Source organism: Panthera leo, chromosome D1 (genome assembly GCF_018350215.1).
Source record: "Panthera leo isolate Ple1 chromosome D1, P.leo_Ple1_pat1.1, whole genome shotgun sequence".
NCBI lineage: Eukaryota > Metazoa > Chordata > Mammalia > Carnivora > Felidae > Panthera > Panthera leo.
Genome location: NC_056688.1, coordinates 81,630,730 through 81,649,339, shown reverse-complemented (window position 1 = coordinate 81,649,339; position 18,610 = coordinate 81,630,730). Strand labels below are relative to the sequence as shown.

General features: G+C 40.5%; 1 protein-coding gene across 1 annotated transcript; it reads right to left on the bottom strand.

The window, feature by feature from the left end:
* Positions 1–16,244: 16,244 nt before the first annotated feature.
* On the bottom strand, positions 16,245–18,339 carry FIBIN (fin bud initiation factor homolog). Its single transcript, XM_042905157.1, has one exon. It carries the CDS (start codon positions 17,902–17,904, stop codon positions 17,269–17,271), a length of 636 nt encoding a protein of 211 aa, XP_042761091.1. The 5' UTR covers positions 17,905–18,339; the 3' UTR covers positions 16,245–17,268.
* Positions 18,340–18,610: the final 271 nt, after the last annotated feature.

The window sequence follows — 18,610 nt, the reverse complement described above, 5'->3', positions numbered from 1 at the left end:
ATTACCTTATCAAAGGAAAGAATGTGTCATTCAGAGGGGATGTTGGCTAACAAAGGAGAAGCAGAGAGACACAAGCCAGAGAAGCTAGCTAGTGCCCAGATTAGATGATATAAACATCCACTTTTCACAGGCAGATACCTCCTTATCCTGGAAGCAGACACACTGGAGTCATTAAACATTCCAATCACCAGAGTTGACTATAAGACATCCAGTTCTTTGCCTACCAAGGTACCTTCTGATAAATTGGCTTTCATGTGGCTTTTCTACTGGGAAAGAACACGCAACAGAAAAAATTGTTCTATTTCTCTTTCTAAACACATATCCTGGGTTATACATTCACATCAGCAGGAGTCATCATCCCAAACATAATTAACTCTGAGAAACTGATAAAACCAAGTTTATGAGTAACTTTTGAGAAATGAGTTTCAGTGAAGAGACGGCTGGCTAAAGCCAGACTTCAGGGGGTTAAAGCGTGAAAATGTCTTAATAATAACACTCGTGTATACTTTTGTAGTGTCTTAAAGTTTGCAGAACACTTTCACTTATGTTATCTCATTTCACTATTTTGTGAGGGAAGCAAGAATTTCAAAACCCACTTGAGAGTAGGGATGTTGGCATTTAGAGATTATATGATTTTCACATGAGAAGTGTGGAGAAAGACCTATATCTTCAACCATGTAGTGTTTTCCCTTTGCTCTATATTTCCTATAATTTCCTAAGCATTGTGGTGATCACTGTGGGATTGTAAAAGGTGGGTGAGACACCATTCAGTTTGCTCAAAGAGCAAACAGTGGGATAAAGCTACGTGCTTACATATTTTATTTTGTGTTTAAGCTTTAAGAGGGAACAAATCAGTTATTTGCTAACCCAATATAAGCACCAGAGTTATGATGGAGAATAGGCACAGATGATCTTGGCTCTCAACAACCCTTCAAATATAGAAGGTATTGGGTGTCTACTTCCTCTTTGCTTTGAGGTCGAGGGGCTTAGAACACCATATTATTAAATGTGTTTGACTATACATAGTCCCAGGGACATTGTATGAATTATTTCACAAAATTCTCTTGACCACTTTATAAGAGAACTTTGCTAAATCAAAATCTTTTGAGGAGGCTGTCAGCTCACTTATCATTTTCTTTGCAGATGTCTCTTTCCCTGGACAAACTATAAACTCCATGAGGGCAACTGCTAGCTGTCTTGCATGGAACCTAGCATGGAAGGTGTTCCGTAATATTTCTTGAATTGAATGGAAAGAACTTGTCTTTTAGAGATAAATAGTTCAAGTTCCCAATTTCTAGAGATTGCAAGTGGTGAATCAAGATTCAAACAAAAATCCAAATGAGCCCAGAGTCTGTGTTTACTTGTTGAACTGAATCTTGTCTCTCAATATATTGAGTTATAGTATCTTTCTGTTCAAACTCAACTCAGAGTTCTATAACCATGAATTTCCCTTCCATTTATGCTAACAATTTATCTATTCTTCTGCTAAAACAGACAAAACTAAGCTTTGAACAAAGATCAAAGGAATGATTTAAAGAAAAATTTAAAAACAGATAGAAACCCAAGATGCATGTATATTTTCATAGATAGTACATATATATGCATGTATGTATATATGCTTACATGTATATTATTTACATGTATATGTAAATATATATGCATAGATGTGTATGTATATGTTTATGTATACACATATATATATTTATATATGTATTGTATGTATGCGTGTATGTGTCTAAAACCAACATTTAAAAATACATAAAAATATAAGGAAGAAAATTGAATTATTTAATTTTGCCACTCCTCCCATATATATTTTACACACACATTGACATCAGCTCCATTATTTTCTGTTTTCATTTTTATTCTTTTCTCTTTTTGATCTTCATTTTCTTATCTTCATTGTTTGACTTTATTTTTCTTTTAATTTTTTAACATTTATTTATTTTTGAGACAGAGAGAGACAGAGCATGAACGGGGGAGGGTCAGAGAGAGGGAGACACAGAATCCGAAACAGGCTTCAGGCTCCGAGCTGTCAGCACAGAGCCCCACGCGGGGCTTGAACTCATGGACCACGAGATCATGACCTGAGCCGAAGTCGGCCGCTTAACCGACTGAGCCACCCAGGTGACCCCATTGTTTGGCTTTAAAGGAAGGGTCTTGGCTGCTTACCAGCCCTGAGACAATGTGTCTATAGCATTCTGGCTTTGGACCTCTTTGGAGGTCCTCTTTGGACCCAACTTTGGACCTCTTCTGCTTTTCTCTTTCTAGCAGGGAAATATTTTCTAAGAAGGAGGAAAAGGGTATTTCCGTGTTCCTCTCTTGCTGACTTCCTTTTTTAAGAATTCTTTCTTTTTCTATGTAAAAAAATTCTCAAATGGACTCTGTGCTTAGGAAACATAAAATGCTTTCTTAAAATTTGTCCTCACATTTAGGAAGAAGCATTTCTTCAAATTGAGAAAGAATTTTCCCTTTAACTCCGATTCCTAGCAGAGGAATAGGGCGGATTCCACATCTTCTTTTTCTGAGCAATTTTTGTAAAATGAATTTCTGATAATTCAGGGGATTCCTTAATTAATTAGTAGTTGGATCCTTAGAAGGTTGCTCTAAAAATAGCTTTGAAAAATATTCTAAAATCTGCCACCACAAAAAGTTTAGTGATAATGTTACTTATATGAAAATAATTAATTGAACAGTAACTAGAAAGAAAATAATCCCCCACTCTCCTGCTGGACATAACGTGAAGATTTTTTCAAAACAAGCCTTATCTTCTCTGACTTCCCTCCCAGTTCTAATCCCCTCATTAAAAACTGTTACGGGCAACATATGGAGCACCTGGGTGGCTCAGTCAGTTAAGTGTCTGACTCTTGGTTTTTGTTCGGGTCATGATCTCATGGTTTGTGAGTTCAAGCCCCACATCAGGTTCTGCACTGACAGAGTGAAGCCTGCTTGGGATTCTCTCTGCCCCTCTCTCTACCCCTCCCCCCACGAGCTCTTTCTGTCTCTCTTTCTCTCAAAAATAAATAAATAAACTAAAAAAAGTTACAAAAAAACTGTTACAGCAATGTCTACTTCTCAGCTCATTTGTCATAGCTGCAACTATTCATCTATTCACTTAATCTACAAGTATTTATTGAGCATTCTGCTCTGCGTCAGGCATTGTTCTAAGCACAAAGTTCACAGCAGGAAGCAGTATAGCGAGGTCCCTGTTCTCTCACGGTTTTTTTCCTGTTGGGGGAGGCAACAGAAAAGTAAAGAAAATAATTTTAGGTAGTGATTAGAGTTTTAAAGAAAATAAAAAAAGCAGGATAATGTGAAAGAAAGAGAATGTGGTAGATGTTTACCTTAGATAGGATGTATTTTAGTTATCGCTTTATAACAAATGATCTCCATACTTTGTGGTTTAAAAAAATGGCAATTTAAATTTTTCACAGTTCTGTGGGTTGACTGGGTTCAGCTGGGTAGATTTCCTGTTTCACATTTGAGATGTGGTTGCTCATGTGGCCACATTCAGCTGGGAGACCCTTTGGTCCTGCCATGATCAATGTGGCCTCTCACCTTCCTGGGTCTCTCTCTGGGATCCTTCATTTAGTAGTCTAGCCCAGTGTTCCTCACACTATGGTGGATAACTTCTAAGAAACAAGGGTGGAAGCCAAGCCAACAGGACTTTTAAAGTTTGAGCCCAGACTTGCCACAGTGTCACTTTCAACATAGTCTATTGGTTAAAGCAAGCAAGATTCCAGGGGAATCCAGGGGCATCCAGATACCAGGGGATAGAAGTAAATGCCACTTTCAGATGAGTGAAGCAATAAAGAAATGGGACTATTTCTTTTTTTTTTAATTTTTTTTAATGTTTGTTTTTGACACAGAGAGAGAGACAGAGCATGAGCGGGAGAGGGGCAGAGAGAGAAGGAGACACAGAATCTGAAACAGGCTCCAGGCTCTGAGCTACACAGAGCCCAATGTGGGGCTTGAACTTACAGACCACGAGATCATGACCTGAGCCAAATTTGGATGCTCAACCAACTGAGCCACCCAGGCGCCCCAAGAAATGGGACTATTTCTAATTCATCAGGAGGTAAATGATTATTTGATTACTAACTTGTTTTATTAGTCTTTCAGCTCTGAGAACCTATTGTTGCTCACTGTTGCTACACAGGTGTCTAGAACTGCTACCAAAAATGAATGACAAAGTCAATAAATACTAGGGAAAGATGAGAAAAGCAAACATTTGGTTCATGTTACCTCCTACCCATCTTGTAATCATGAAAGGTGTTACATTACATATCATAGAATTTTTTTCCTTGAACTGTAATAAGACCCTGATATCCGCTTGACACAGTGATCCCAGTAATTTTTACCAGTCAAGTTGTTATGCATCATATCAGAATTGACAGGAGCCTCAGAGAAGGCTTTAGGGAGGTAGAATTAGCTGGGCTTGGAAAGATATATAAGGTTTGAAAAAGTAGAAAAAAGAGACCAAGGCCTATATGTTCCTTTAGATGGATTAGAACAAGGTGTCCTTTCTTGACAGATGAATAAAAAAGAAACAAAAGCCAAATAACAAAAAGACAATCTCTTCCTTCTGGCTGGATGCATCCCCTTGGGTTTGTGAGCAGACAGAAAGTTATGTGTGAAGAAAAACGAGCCCCTTTCTTCAGACAGATATATTCCTGGTCCAGGGACTGTGGCTTCACTTAATGCATTTATGGGTTTCACCAACTTCTCATGGTATAAGGCAATTGTGAGAGGGTATTTGGGTAGGAGCAGTCTCAGGGAGACATAAGTGAAGGTTATGCTTGAGTTCTTCATTTTCAACTCCAGAGCTCCTCTTTCTTATAAGCAATGGTCTTTCAGGTTGAAGATTCATACCTACAGTTCTTTATTTTAGGACCAGTTGATTCTACCCTGCTATCAGCTGGGTTTATAATGATGACTAGCAAGTATCCAACAATGATTATCTTTCCTCCATGTCAAAACCACCCAGTGAAGAATGAAAGCTCCAATCAACCAGATGTTTTGTCTACACAATGCCAAACTATTAGTTAGACTAAATCAACACCTCTCATCCCCTTTAATTGTCTTGCCAACATGTAGGGGAAGCCCTAATGAAGGGAAAGACCAGAAATCCAGTCTTTTTGTCTATGGAGGCCAAGGAAATAAAATTAGCCTGTTGCTAGATGCTTTCACTTTTCAGTCAGATGTTGGGGCTTTATAACCATGATATTATATGAAATATATGAATTTGCATCAAGATGCCTAGAACACTCTAGTGTCTCTATGTGCTAATATATTAGACAAACTTTTATGATACACATCTTGCTAAAATTCTATTTTCTTTATGCCTTGAATCCTATAATAAATTCATTACCTTTGGGAGGATTTTAGTATGATATTCAAGATCCTAGTCTAACTACTACCAATCCCTGGTCCCAATACATCGTTATGTTTTACATGTTATAAAACAAGGGTTTCTCAACCATGATCTATTGACATTGTGGGCCAGATAACACTTTGTCATAGTAGTTGTCCTATGCACCATTGGATGCTTATCAGCCGCCTTGGCTTCTTCAAAGACTGATTGCTATATGTCATTTTACACTTCATAAAATGGTGTAGCACCCATGCCAGACCATATACCAAGCTGAATTCTCTCATTTGGTCTTCTTCAAAATCCTAGGCAGTTTCAATCATTTACCACACACAGCCCTGATAACAAAAGGAAGAGCCATGATCAGTGCATGTCAGGCTGTGTCTATGAGTCTCTCCTTAATGCTGTGTTAAAGTTTATAATGGTTTAGGAGATATTATCCATGAGATAGTTTGATTTGGTTGCATCTTCCTGTTATTGAAAGATGGAGCACCTGGGAGAAAAAGCCAATTGAATTCCCATCTTCCCTGTGTATTTCCATTCCAGGGCTTTCATTTGCTTTTAATGACTTTCTCAGGCCTTCCTCTTGAGAGTGAGACCTTCCAGGGCTGAGCTCAACCCAAACATGAAACTTTTGGGAAAGGGTTAGGAAAGTCTGTTCATCTGTTTTTGTAGAAGAGGGAAAAAAAGATATAAAGTACCTTTTCTCCCATTCCCAAAATAACTTAGTGTTTGGGCTTTCAAATTAGCATGTGGTCAGACCTTTATGAGAAAGTCCAGAATTAGTTTAAAAAGGCTTGAATTTAAGATTCCCCTTCTCTCCACTTACTGAGCAGAGTCATGAGCATGAACACACTGCTCATCAGATATTGATGAACTTGTGGAGGAATAGCCTGTACAGAGTGGTCCACAGTGGCTTCTTTGGGTTCTCCTTTGGGTCTTTCTCCTTCATTTTTCCTTTGGTTCTCTACTCCACAGGATCTTCTCCAAGTTTGTTATTCATTCTATAAAACTCCCTTATTAACACACAACCGGGGGTTCATTCATTTGTCCATTTAAATGTATTTTGAATTCCTAAGGAGTGCTAGACATGGTGCATGGAGTTTTATGTATATTATTTCATTTATTCACCCCAACTGTACTTTGAGGTTGGTATCATCATCACCAATTTCCATAAAAGAAACCCAGGGTGTGGGGAGAATAAGTAAACTGCCCTTGGACATTAATTCTGCAAGTACAGAAGAGGTTCAACCCAGAGGTTTATCTGTTGGCAAGCACATGCTTTTAGCCACTGCAAATCATTATTTCTTGTAAAGCTAGGAGATGTTAGTTATTGTTTAAATTACAAAAAGAAAGTTTGGAGGAACTTGGAATATTGATCTTGTCCAAAGGAGCCAGATCTTTGATTAACTTGAGATGGAAAGGAATAAATGGGGCTGTGGGTTCCTGAATGATGGAAGACACATGGGGAGAGATGTCAGATCAAAATACAGAACTTCCTAAGAGCTGAAACTCTCCAACCGATGAATGCAGTCCTACAGAGAGAAGGGAGTGCCCCATAATTTGAGAAGTGCAAGCGTGGGCTCTATAATCACTTGGAAAGGCTGTAATATTATAGGGAAGATTCAAGCAGCTGATGACCTGGTGAGTATTGAGCTTGGCCCTCTGGGCTGTGATTCTATGACATCTTGGCCTTAATACCATGAATTTATATGACCCAGAATAGGTTTCTTCACCTGTTTAGACTTCAGATTCTCCATTGGTGAAGGTTATTTCTAGCTCTGATGTTCTCAGCTCTCAGGGCCAAAACTATATGTAAGAATATAGTTACAAGTACAGTTTATTACTATTTTAACCTGACAGAGGTTAACATAATATTGAAATCTTGGGTTTCACTCTCAGGTTGGCTGGCTCAATCCTGGAAACTTGAGCCTGGGGTCAAGGTTCTCTCTTGCTAATTTTCTCTCATTTCTTTCTCAGTTAAATCCAATGTTTGTTTTATTTAGCTCCTTGGTCACTGAGGAAAAACTTTCTCCAACTGTTCCTGAACTCCTGACTTAAAGACCTCCTGGTACTTCCAGAATTAGGTTTCCCTTAGAGAAACCTAATAGATAGAACAGCTCAGAAGAGACTGGTAGTCAGAGAAGGGACTTTGGCAAGGCTGGAGATCTGGGAAGAGACAACAAAAAGAGTTGGCTTAGGCATCAGGTGACATTCTAGAGAGGTAGCTGAGCAGTTTACAAGCAATACTTGTGAATGGTTGTTGCAAAGATTACCTGTGTTAAATATATGTGACACTTTCAGAATAGTGTGCTGGACACGTGGTAAGGAGTGTAAAAATATTGTCTATTGTTTCATTGCCAGTACCATTATTATTGCAATTATCACCCTCTGAATCTAGTTCAGTGATTGCACATACTATGTACCCAATAAATATTTGTTGAATGAATACAAAATGAATGAACAGTCCCTTGGAAAAATAGTTTTTTAATAATGGTTGAAAATCAAAGTGATGGCTACATGTTTGGTAATGGTAAGGTTTTTACAGAGGAAATGGGAAAGCCCTGTAAACTCTGACATCCTGTTAATATTACGTCGTTATTGTGAACTGTCAGTCCAGATTTTTCACTGTGATTATTTTTATGGTGAAACTCTCGGAAATTATAGGGTCTATGGAAAATGTGATTGTGGGATACGTATTTATCATTAGTCTGGCCTTTGCCAATTTCTAAGCCTGAATGAGTTTTTGTTTGAGCCAAACAGTTAAAAATCATTATACTTCTGAAGTTTTCCAAGTGACCAAAATGCCTCTAATTAGGAAAGCAATATTGCTTATTCACTCCCTATATGTATTGCTCATTATATGCATGTATCACTGGGCCAACACGTCTGCTTTCATATTGAAGAGGATGTAGATTCAAGTCTTTGCTGGGCATGAGTTGCAGGGGTCACCGTGCCCTATCCTGAGTCCTTGTTCAGCTGAGCCAAGGCCCCTTCCCTTGCAGCCTGGGTAGAGGTTGCAAGGGAAGGAGCAGGCAAGTTAGAGAATTACTGAGCTGCCTTCTTACTTTATAAAGTCTTCAAAACTACAGATGTTCCCCAGCTACTCCCACTGAAGCCCACTTAAATGTGTGGGCGAAACTAAGGCTTGGATCATTCCAGTCTACCAGCACCGGCAAGCCCATGACCTGGAGACTCTAGAGGCCTACCAGGCAGTTGGGGACAGCAAATCACACAGACAGAGTCTGGGGTTACGTAAAGAGACTCATGTTTTCACCCTACCGCTTTCCATATCAAGGTCACCGCAAATGGGATCTCGCCTTCACTCTTGTAGGCCCAACAACTGAATTTTTCCAAGGTACCCAGAGCCAAATATGCAATTGGTGCTCAATAAATATTAAGAATTAATATTCCAGGGCACCTAGGTGGCTAGTCGGTTAAGTGTCTGACTTCAGCTCAGGTCATGATCTCACGGTTAGTGGGGTTCAAGCTCCGCATCAGGCTCTGCACTGACAGCGCAAAGCCTGGAGTCTGCTTCGGATTCTGTCTCTCTCTCTCTCTCTGCCCTTCCCCCACTTGCACTCTGTGTCTCTCTGTCTCATGAAAATAAATAAATGTTTTAAAAAATTTTAAAAAAGAAGAATTAATATTCCTACTGTTTCTCACCTGTAGCCCTGTTGCCAAGTTGTGAGAGTTCTTTCACTCTAGCTACCTGTATCCTGAAATTCCCATTTCATGCATCTCACCCTCATGCTGGAGGCAAAGAGCAAAGGCACTGTTAACATTTGGAAAGAAAGGATAAGTAAGATTTCTAAGTTATTTCCTGCTTCAGAATTCATTCTCTTGGCCCAAATAGCAAGGAATGTTTGCGGTGTAAACACGTGTACAGTAGCATCTCTTACATGAATGGGAGAAAATGCCTTTTGGCTTTGGAGGTTCCTGCCTAGAATTGGAAGGAAGGTCCATACTGGTTTGTGGAACATACATAGAAAGTCTAAGTCTTATTTGAAATACATTTTTTTAAAATTTCAACCTTTTCAAAAGGTTGCCCCTTCTGAAAAGACAGTCTTCAATGAGCTACACATGGTCAGACAGTGTGGGATTAGTGGCACTTTTGCTGAAGATTATAGTAACTCCTTTCCATACATGGGCTTATCAAATCTTCACAAAATCCATGCAAACTATGTGTCATAATCCCCACCGTACAGTGGGGAGAACTGAGTTACACAATTTGCTTAGATTCTGCAGTTAATGAATTGCAGAGGCATTACGGGAAACAGTTTTCTGCCTCTATTTCCCACATTCCTAACAGCAAGAAGAGGGAGAGAGAGAGAGAGAGAGAGAGCAAAGGAGGAAACAGGAAAGAAGGAGCTTGGCTAAGGCAAGGGGGAGGGGGAAACCTAGGCAGAAGAAAACTGACACTTTAGGGGTAGGCAAAAATATCACTCAGAGCAAAGCAAACCCACTAGGTTTTCTGCTCTTTATAATTTAATTTGTAGTAGAATCATGTGGAAAATGTTAGTGGTTGACTTAGTGGGACTGCCAGCAAAGCATACATTTTGAAAGTTGAGTGGAGCGCCCACATTTGCTTGGTCTTGGAATGAGCACTGGGCAAAGATCAAAGCAAGACAAGACGTTCAGGAAACACGTTTCTTTAACTGCCTGCAGGAGGAAACTTTTCACAACTGGAAAATGTTCGCCATTACTGCCAATCTTGGAGCATGGAGGCTTTACCTCATTAATCATAACTGTCAGGTTCCTCTCTGTAAACAGCAAACTGTTGACACACAAAATATCTTCTGTGTGTGTGTGTGTGTGTGTGTGTGTGTGTGTGTGTGTGTGTGTGACGAATAGCAAAAAAAGGAAATGGTGCAATGTATAAGCCTTCTGAGAAAATGCTTCCTAGAGTCAAAACAAGATGCTCTGTGCCTTTACCAAATACATGGCAATGTGAAATTCTGAAGTTATCAGAAAGCCTCAAGAGAAAAGTTTTACATTTAGATATAGTGTATCTACTTAAAGCTCCTGTGAAGAAAAATTCAGAGATGCAATGATGATGCTTGAGATCATTAATAAAGGGAAGATAGATATCTAAGCTTTAGTGCAATCACAGTTGTTTTTGTGTACTAGTCTATTATGTGAGGCATTCCTGTGGTTGAGCGTAAATCTCCACCTTTGCTGGTGTGTAATTCCAGCCCATCAAGTAGGTTAGACAGGGCTTGGACTGGCGGGCCAGAGATGGGGCTTTGAGTCACAGGGGTCAGCTGGGGTCCATATATTTCCTGATGTAGCCAGGGGAGCAGCTGAATTCCATTCCTACATATCCAACCACCTTGGTGGGGGCAGGGAAGATCAAGAATCTGAGAGAGTCAGTGCTGTCAAATCCAAAGTTTGAGGAAGAGAAGAAATGGAGCCAAAGAGTTATAGAATTGAGAAGATTGAGAAGGATGACATTCTTCTTGGACAAAAGCAACAATGGGACATGCAGAAGATTGAGACCAGTTCCTGCCACCTTCACCACTACCACATTTGATCAAACCTCCATCATCTCTCGTCAGCATGACCTCATAGCCACCTAACCAAGTGGCCCTCCTGCTTCCATTCTTGCTTCCCTACAGACAATCTTTCCCAGAGTGTCTTTTTTGGGTAAATCAGATCATATCACTCCTCTCTTTAGACCTTCAGTGAGTTGCAATTCAAATGGAAATTGGATCATTGAAATTTGGGTAAAATCCAAATATTATTCATTAACACTCATTTATATTAGTTACATATGCATATATATGCTATCCAAATATATCATCTCCTTAGATCTCCTGTGCATTAAAATCATAACAATATCCAAATTTCTTATGATGGCCATCTGATTTCTATATTACCTTGCTAATTTCTCCTAATTTCAAATTCTTTAATCCTTTCTTTGATTTACTCTGCTATAGCCCCATTGCCCCCCCCCCCCCCCTTCTTAAACATATAAAACTGTCTCTGCTTGAAGGACTTTGTACTTACTGTTCTTTTACCAGGAACGTTCTTTCCTGTAACATGTACATTCTTGGCCTTCTACTCAAGATTTAAGGCTCTGTTCAAATATCTCTTACTTCCTCAGAGAGATCTTCCTTAAGTATCTTAACTAAAATAGTACATATCACTGCCTGACATTCTATTATATATATATTTAGTTTATTCCTTATAACTTACCCCCCCAAAGGAGTCCTAATGACTCATTCAATTTGCATATTTCAATATCAGATCAAGGAAAGCATGGATTTTGTCTGATTGCTGTATCCTGAACAGTGCCTGATACTCAGTAGGCATTCAATGAATGTATTTTGTTCCAATTTTGGCATACATGCTGCTGAAGAAAGCACTCAGTGAATGTATTTTGAATGAATGAACAGATGAGTGAAAGGCATACCTGTAAGGTAAGTGGTGGCTGGACAAGAATTCCTCATATCTGGCTTCATTCCTGACTAAATAACTTTTCTAGCTGTGAACATTGAGCTCCCATTACCAAATGGTGACCATCACCAAATGGTGAACACCATGAACTGTCCTGGCCAGTTCAGCACCTATAAATATGCATTATCAAATATGATAGTACATGGGAAAGTTCTTGGAAAATAGAATATTTAGCAAGAAGCCAGTTGTCCTTAGGCAAAAAATCACAGAGCAACACATGCACGCATAAGAAGATACCTCACCCAACTTAAAATCAAGCAAAGAAATAAATTCTTTGAGAAAAATTGGGTTTGTATATTTTTAACTAAGGAAATCATATAAGGAAAATGTTCATTTTACAGGCCATTTAGAATAGGAAGGGAGTTAAGAAATTATGTGTCTAGTGTCCTGCCTTCAGAAAGTAGAAGCAACATTCGTGGTTATTATATCTGTAGAGGAGACAGACCGTCTGTATTGGAACCTTGACCCCATTCTTGTCTGGCTGTGAGACCTTGAGTAAGTCACTTAACCTTTTTGTGTCTCAGTCTCCTATCCAAAGAAAATAGAACATCTGCCTGAAACATAGCACTGGGAGGATTGTATAAGATAATGTACTGAAAACATTTTGTTTAATATTTAATAAATATTAAATATTTATCATTTAATGATATCAGCTGTTTAATAAATATTGGCTATTATCTTCATTTTACAAACAACAGGATGGAATTTCAGAACATTTAAGGGATATGCTTAAAGTTGCACAGCTAATACATGGTGGGGCAAGATCTAGAATCCAGAATGTCTCCTTCCTGAAGCACACTGGGGAGATTTAAGCATTTTTAAAAGGTCTATGCTACTGAGCATATTTAATAGCTAACAAAGACATTTACTACAAAATAATGTATTACTAGAATATCACTTTCACCTAAAGAAAAATGTTGTTAAAGAAAATGAAGATATGTTTTTTAAAATACTGAAAGAATAAGTACACCAAAATGCAAATAGTGCATGTATGCTGGGGGGAGTTTGAGAATATGAATGATTTGGCCTTCTTTGTGTTTTGCTGTTTGCATGTTATTAGAATATAATAGCTATGACTTGTATAGTTGGAAAAATGTTACTTAAAAACAGAATAACAATAATGACAGCAACAATGAAACCCCTGTATCTCTTGAATGTGTAATCATACCAAATCCTTATTTTATTTATACTGCTTTCCATTTCCCAGACAATTAATTCTAGTTTGGACTCTTGCTAAGCTCCCATAGAAGCTGGTACATATACCAATCTTATATGCTGCCATGTTCTGATTCTTTATTTAGGTGTCCTTTTCCTCATGTGCCAAATTCCATTTTCTATCCTGAGTACCTCATCTAGTGGCCCTTTCAAAATGTTGGATGAATGACATATCCATCAGGATCCTTACTCTGGAGATAGTATTCCTAAAGACAACCCCAATGCCAAAATCTTGAAGATGATTCGCATAATCTCATTCTTGATATTAGTGAGTTATCATTATGCATTTGCATATTCTAACTAAGACTTAGGTCTCCAGTTGTTTTTCCTTTTATATGAAAACACTGATTAGCCACAGGTAGCATTTATTATCTCATAAGCGATTCTTGCTCCTTATCAAGAAGATTTTAATAATCATCCTCTGAAAAATGTACGAAGGAAATTTGAGCATATTACCCTTTCAGGTGATTTCATATTGTTAGTGGTTTTCATGAGCATTTTTATTACCTGCTAAAATAGTTTACAGTCTAAGTTTCGAGGCTGCTCTCAGAAAGCTTTGAGCCTATTTCCCTAGCAGAGTTATAAACAAGTTTAAAAGGCAACGGAAAGTATGTTAAGTATGGGACAGCCTCCCACAACACACCTCCACCAGCGGGCTTCCACCAGCTTCTGTGAGTGTGGCTTTGGTTGCTGCAGAGGCTCTCATGGCCTGGTGTCCTTTATCAACAGACTCTGGATAGATACCTACGGAATGTTTCAAAGTAGGTATGCGGAAATTTTCACATGGTCTGATCGGGAGAGCGGTGAGGAGTGGCATTTAACAATGCATCGCACAGAGACAGTATCAGTAAGGAATTCTGTAAACATGGGAGCCACTCAGCTTCTGACCAACGACAGTCAGACATCTGAGCTGCTAGAGGATGTAGGTTGACTGGCCTATAAGGACAACATTTGCAGTGGATACCTGGTGGCCCCAGTGAACCCCTACCCTCCACCCACACTCTTATTTGATCTATGTTCCGCTAGATAATCATCAGTTTGAAAAGTGAGAATATAAGTGGAGAATATAAGACATCACCCAGTTCTCACCTGGAGAACATAACCTAGGCTTTCTGGGCCTCCTTTAGAAAACCAAAGATAATAATAATACCAGTAATAATAGTAAGTAACATTTATTGAGGATTCACTCTGTGTCCAGTACTGTTTGAAGCACTGGCATAGGTTAATTCTTTTTCTCCTAACACTTTCCTTACAGAGTTTGTTGCTAGAATTAAGAGAAGTAACTCAGGCCCTGACTGATAATATTGAGTTCTCAGAAAAAGTTAGCTGTTTTTTTGTTGTTGTTTTTGTTATAAGTAACTACAAATTATAACAATAACAAGAAATTCCTCCTACTCCAAATAAAACTCCACAAGGCTTTTAAGAAGTTTTAGTTAGATTAAGTCCCAAGGCTTTGTAATATCCCAGAATTACCTACAACCTCACTCAGTACCTGACACGTATGAAATGGTTGACATTTATAAAAATAATGAGTATCTTAAGTTGTACGGGTGTTTTGTAAGGTTTCTCATGGAAGAAAGCATGTAGTTTTCTTTAGATTCTCAAAGTATTATTTCATGGTCTAAGAAATAAAGGAGCACTATTTAAAAGATTGTGTCACCTCGAGATTAAGGAGGTCCTAATAAGCATAACAAGGAAGTAGGGAGGAAAGGTCTAAGTGGGGCTGGCTCCCCACTGTAAGAGGATTTGGAAAAGCCTTGTGATGCTAGCCTCTGGGTTGGTAACAAGGACAGATCACTCCCCCCGACCTGGAAATTCTCATTTGCCCTCTAGGGTCATTTACATAAGACTCTGTGGGATTACTGGCTGTACATCTAGCCTTGAATGGATGATTCAATGTCAGATAATTTCGTTCTGGTTTTGCAGGAATCATAGAATGTTCACACTGGAAAGAAGCTCATACATAATCTGTTTCAGGGTTTTCAAATTTGTAGCACATGTGCCACCGCTCTCTGTGCCCATGGAAGGCATTTCTAACTGGGGACAGCACTCTTTACATCTGGGCCTTTTAAATCCTTAGCACAGTACTGTACGCAGCCTTTAGGGACTGATTGAAATCAGCATGCACAGGAGACCAGTTTTCCAGCCATATCACCTGCTTACTGTTCTCCTATCCCAGACGGGAAAATCGAAGAGATGACATTTAATGTGTCTATGGATTAGTCTTGGATACTTGGAAGTGAGTGATGGGGATGTTTTGAGATATTAAGTGTGGTGACAACAAACTACAATCATTTAAGTGCCAAAAGTCATCTCCTGTTTTTTCCCCTCATCTTTCATAGAATAAAGAAGAAAACCCTTTTAAACAATCATTTACCCTCTCCCCACACACCACTACAGAGGCAGCTAAAAGCAGACCCCTGAGTGATGAAAAGAAATTACAAATGATTCTTTCAAGTATTATTCCATGTGTTTTCCTTTTTTATTTTAAATAATGAGGTAGCGATGCAAAGGTTCAGGTCTCAGACCACTCCCTCTCATCGCTCAGCATCCTTGAAAAGAGCAATGTGGAAAGTTCTGTACTTAAATCTAAGAGACCTGGAGCTGTTACAACAAGCTGATGATCAGTCGCTTTCTGGGCCTCAGTTTCCTCTAGAGTAATAGGAGGATGTATTGGAAACATCATTGCAATAGGAAACTGGATTCTTTGTGCATGAGAGAGAAAAAAAAATTGTTCACTGTTGAACAGTAGATTATGCACATATTTATTTTTCTGTGTGTGTGTGTGTGTGTGTGTGTGTGTGTGTGTGAAAGGAAAGCATATTTAAGATGAGAGTGAGGGGCTGGGGAAAGACATGAAATAAAGTGCATTTCCACCTTTTAAAGTCATTGATCAATGACATAGACCTGGCTTCATAATTATTAAACATCATTACAATTCCTAGAACTTAGAATGGAATCCTCCCTCTGCATTCTGAGAGCATAAAACTTATGAGACTTGTCATCAACTTTTCCAGTTGGTGCTGCAGAAAAAACTGGAAAAATTGGAGTTTTTAGGCAGACCAGCAGAGATCAACTTCTGGCAAGACCCAGATTGTTTTCTTTTGAACATGGGTAAGGGTGGCCAGGGTAGGGAGGATTGCCAACTACATAGCCATCCCTCTCCCTTCTTTATCACATACTTTGAGTAAACTGGCTTAAATCCCACCCTTCTCTTTCCTCTTGCACTGACTCCTCTTTGCAATACAAAAGTTATGGATATCAATTAGAAAATAAGCCAGCATTATACGAGAACATATTTATTGGCTGAATAATAAAACTTAGTTCAGGAGTTATTAGAATTAGAATCCCCCCCTACTTGAAGTACAAGTTTCCAGTAAGCAAACAGAAGAAAACCCCCAAACCAGAACGAATACATTGGTAAGCTACAACATAGGCATTTGGGGGTGTGTTCAAACAATCGACTTTTTTTTTTAATGGACTGTAGCTCTGAGGACACAGGCATGCAGTGAGAGACACAGCAAGTCAGCTTAGCAACATGAGTGTGTACCCCCCACAAAGCTTGCACTTCCTCAATGTGGCCACTTCAGCTTACACACACTCACAGAGGCACCTTAAACGTCTCCCTGCAAAGGACTATTTGCATATAGCTTCCAGCCAATACTCTTACAAAACCCCCCACAAAAACCCAAAAAACTAAAAACAAAACCTTGAAGACCACGGTTAATAAATTAAGAGAGAAAAAGAGGAGAAACAGGCATCCGCTGGCAGGCAGGCCGCACACCACCTCAGACAACTGACAGCTTTCAAAGCCCAAGAGGGAAGGCTGAAGGTGAAAAGGAACCATGTGCTCTGCTCTCTGGGTATTTTCTCCAGGATGGGGAAGGTTAATCACTCCCTCCTGCATAAACCGTGTCCTTCTAGACGTGGCGGAAACAGGTGTCTGTGCAGAGTTAGAAAGTCCTCTAAGAAAGGCGGGAGGCATGGCTTTAAATCGGTCTTTCCAAGTAACAAGTCAATAGCAATCCCATAAATAATGTACAAAAACAAAACAGCTCGGCCCTCGCTTATTTCTTTTTAAAGATCACTTCAGATGATTCTCCAAGTGCAAATCCAGATATAAAAAATAATAAGTATAAGGGAGACGTTAGCCCCGGCTTCTGTCCCCACCCTCCACAACGGGGCTGATTTGATGCCCTCTCCCAGGCAGCGCGCCCTCACACCTACACTTTAAGATAATCATTTTTCAGCCGACCCAGCCGGGTCCCATGGCTCCGGATGGTGAGGGCCAGCAGCTCGTATTTGTCCCTGAGCCCCACAGAGATGTCGAGTGTTTCCTTTAGCAGGGACCTGGTGTGGACCAGCATCCCCAAGAAGTCCTCGTTGAGCCTGCTCTCTTGCCGGCTGTCCTGTTCCTGGCCCTGCTTAAACTTGCTTTCCAGCTCAGTGAGGGACTTGTCCGAGTTGGAGTAGGCGTCCCCGATCTGGTGGGACTCCCGCCGCAGGTACTTGCCATAGCTCTCTTCCCCGTCCAGGTCGTAGGAGATGCTCTTGCTGATGCCCTCTAGGACACGCCCAGCATCCTCCACCTGGCGGCCCAGCACGGTGAACTCCTCCCGAAGGCTGAGGCTCAGCAGACTGCTGGCCTGGCTCCCCTCCCCCTGGGAGCAGCGCCGGTGGTCACTCACCCTGAAGAGCAGCTGGCACTTCTCGGGGTCATCATTTTCTTCATAGTCCCCATCGGGCACGAAATAGTGGTGCAGGGTCCCATTGGACATCTCCGGATAGAGAGGGCCATCGAAGTAGCCCTGACACAGGTGGCAGAAGAAACCCATCCAGAGGAACTTCAGCAGCACCATCCTGGATAGGCAGGATGACAGGGGACCCCTGGAGAAGACTGTTCGCCCAGGCACGATGGAGGGGAGGGGGTCCCCTTGGCAGTCAGTGCCTCCCTAAGACGGCGACAGCCTCGGTCCCCGCCGGCTTGCTGCACCCTGGCCCCGCCTCCCCAGCAGGCTTCATGTGGCTGTCACCAGCGCCTGGGTAGCGCAGGAGGCGCCCCGGCTCTGCGCTCCTGCGCTCTAGGCTGGAACTCAGCCGGGTCAATCCAGCGGGATCGAGGGCAGGAGAGGGAAGCCCTCCTCCAGGGCGCTGGCAGGCCGCGGGCTCTGCTGCCCCACTCTCTCTCCGAGTTCCCCCTTGCTCCTGAAAGATGGAGCCTGTGGCTGGAGAGAAAGACTCTGGCCTTCTGATACTATTTCAACCTCTGCACTGGGTGGGAATGCGGAGCTTTTCCTTTGGCTAATGATATCCTGAGGATCTCTCTGCTCTCAAATTACAGCTGGTTTCGTCACTTGGAAGCCAGGGAACAAGTTTGGAAAGAAACCTCTCGCCAGGTCTCTTGTATTAAAGGTACAGGATCTTTTTTTTTTTTTTTTTTTTTTTTTTTTAAGACTGGAAGGGAAACCTTGCAAAATAGAATTTAACTTGAAGGAGAAAACGGGAACAGGGTGAATAGAATTCCCACCACAGAAAGATCGGTTTGCTATTAACATATGGGGGGGG

Coding starts and splice junctions, on each gene's coding strand:
- FIBIN (XM_042905157.1), bottom strand. CDS start 17,904: ATGGTGCTGCTGAAGTTCCTCTGGATGGGTTTCTTCTGCCACCTGTGT.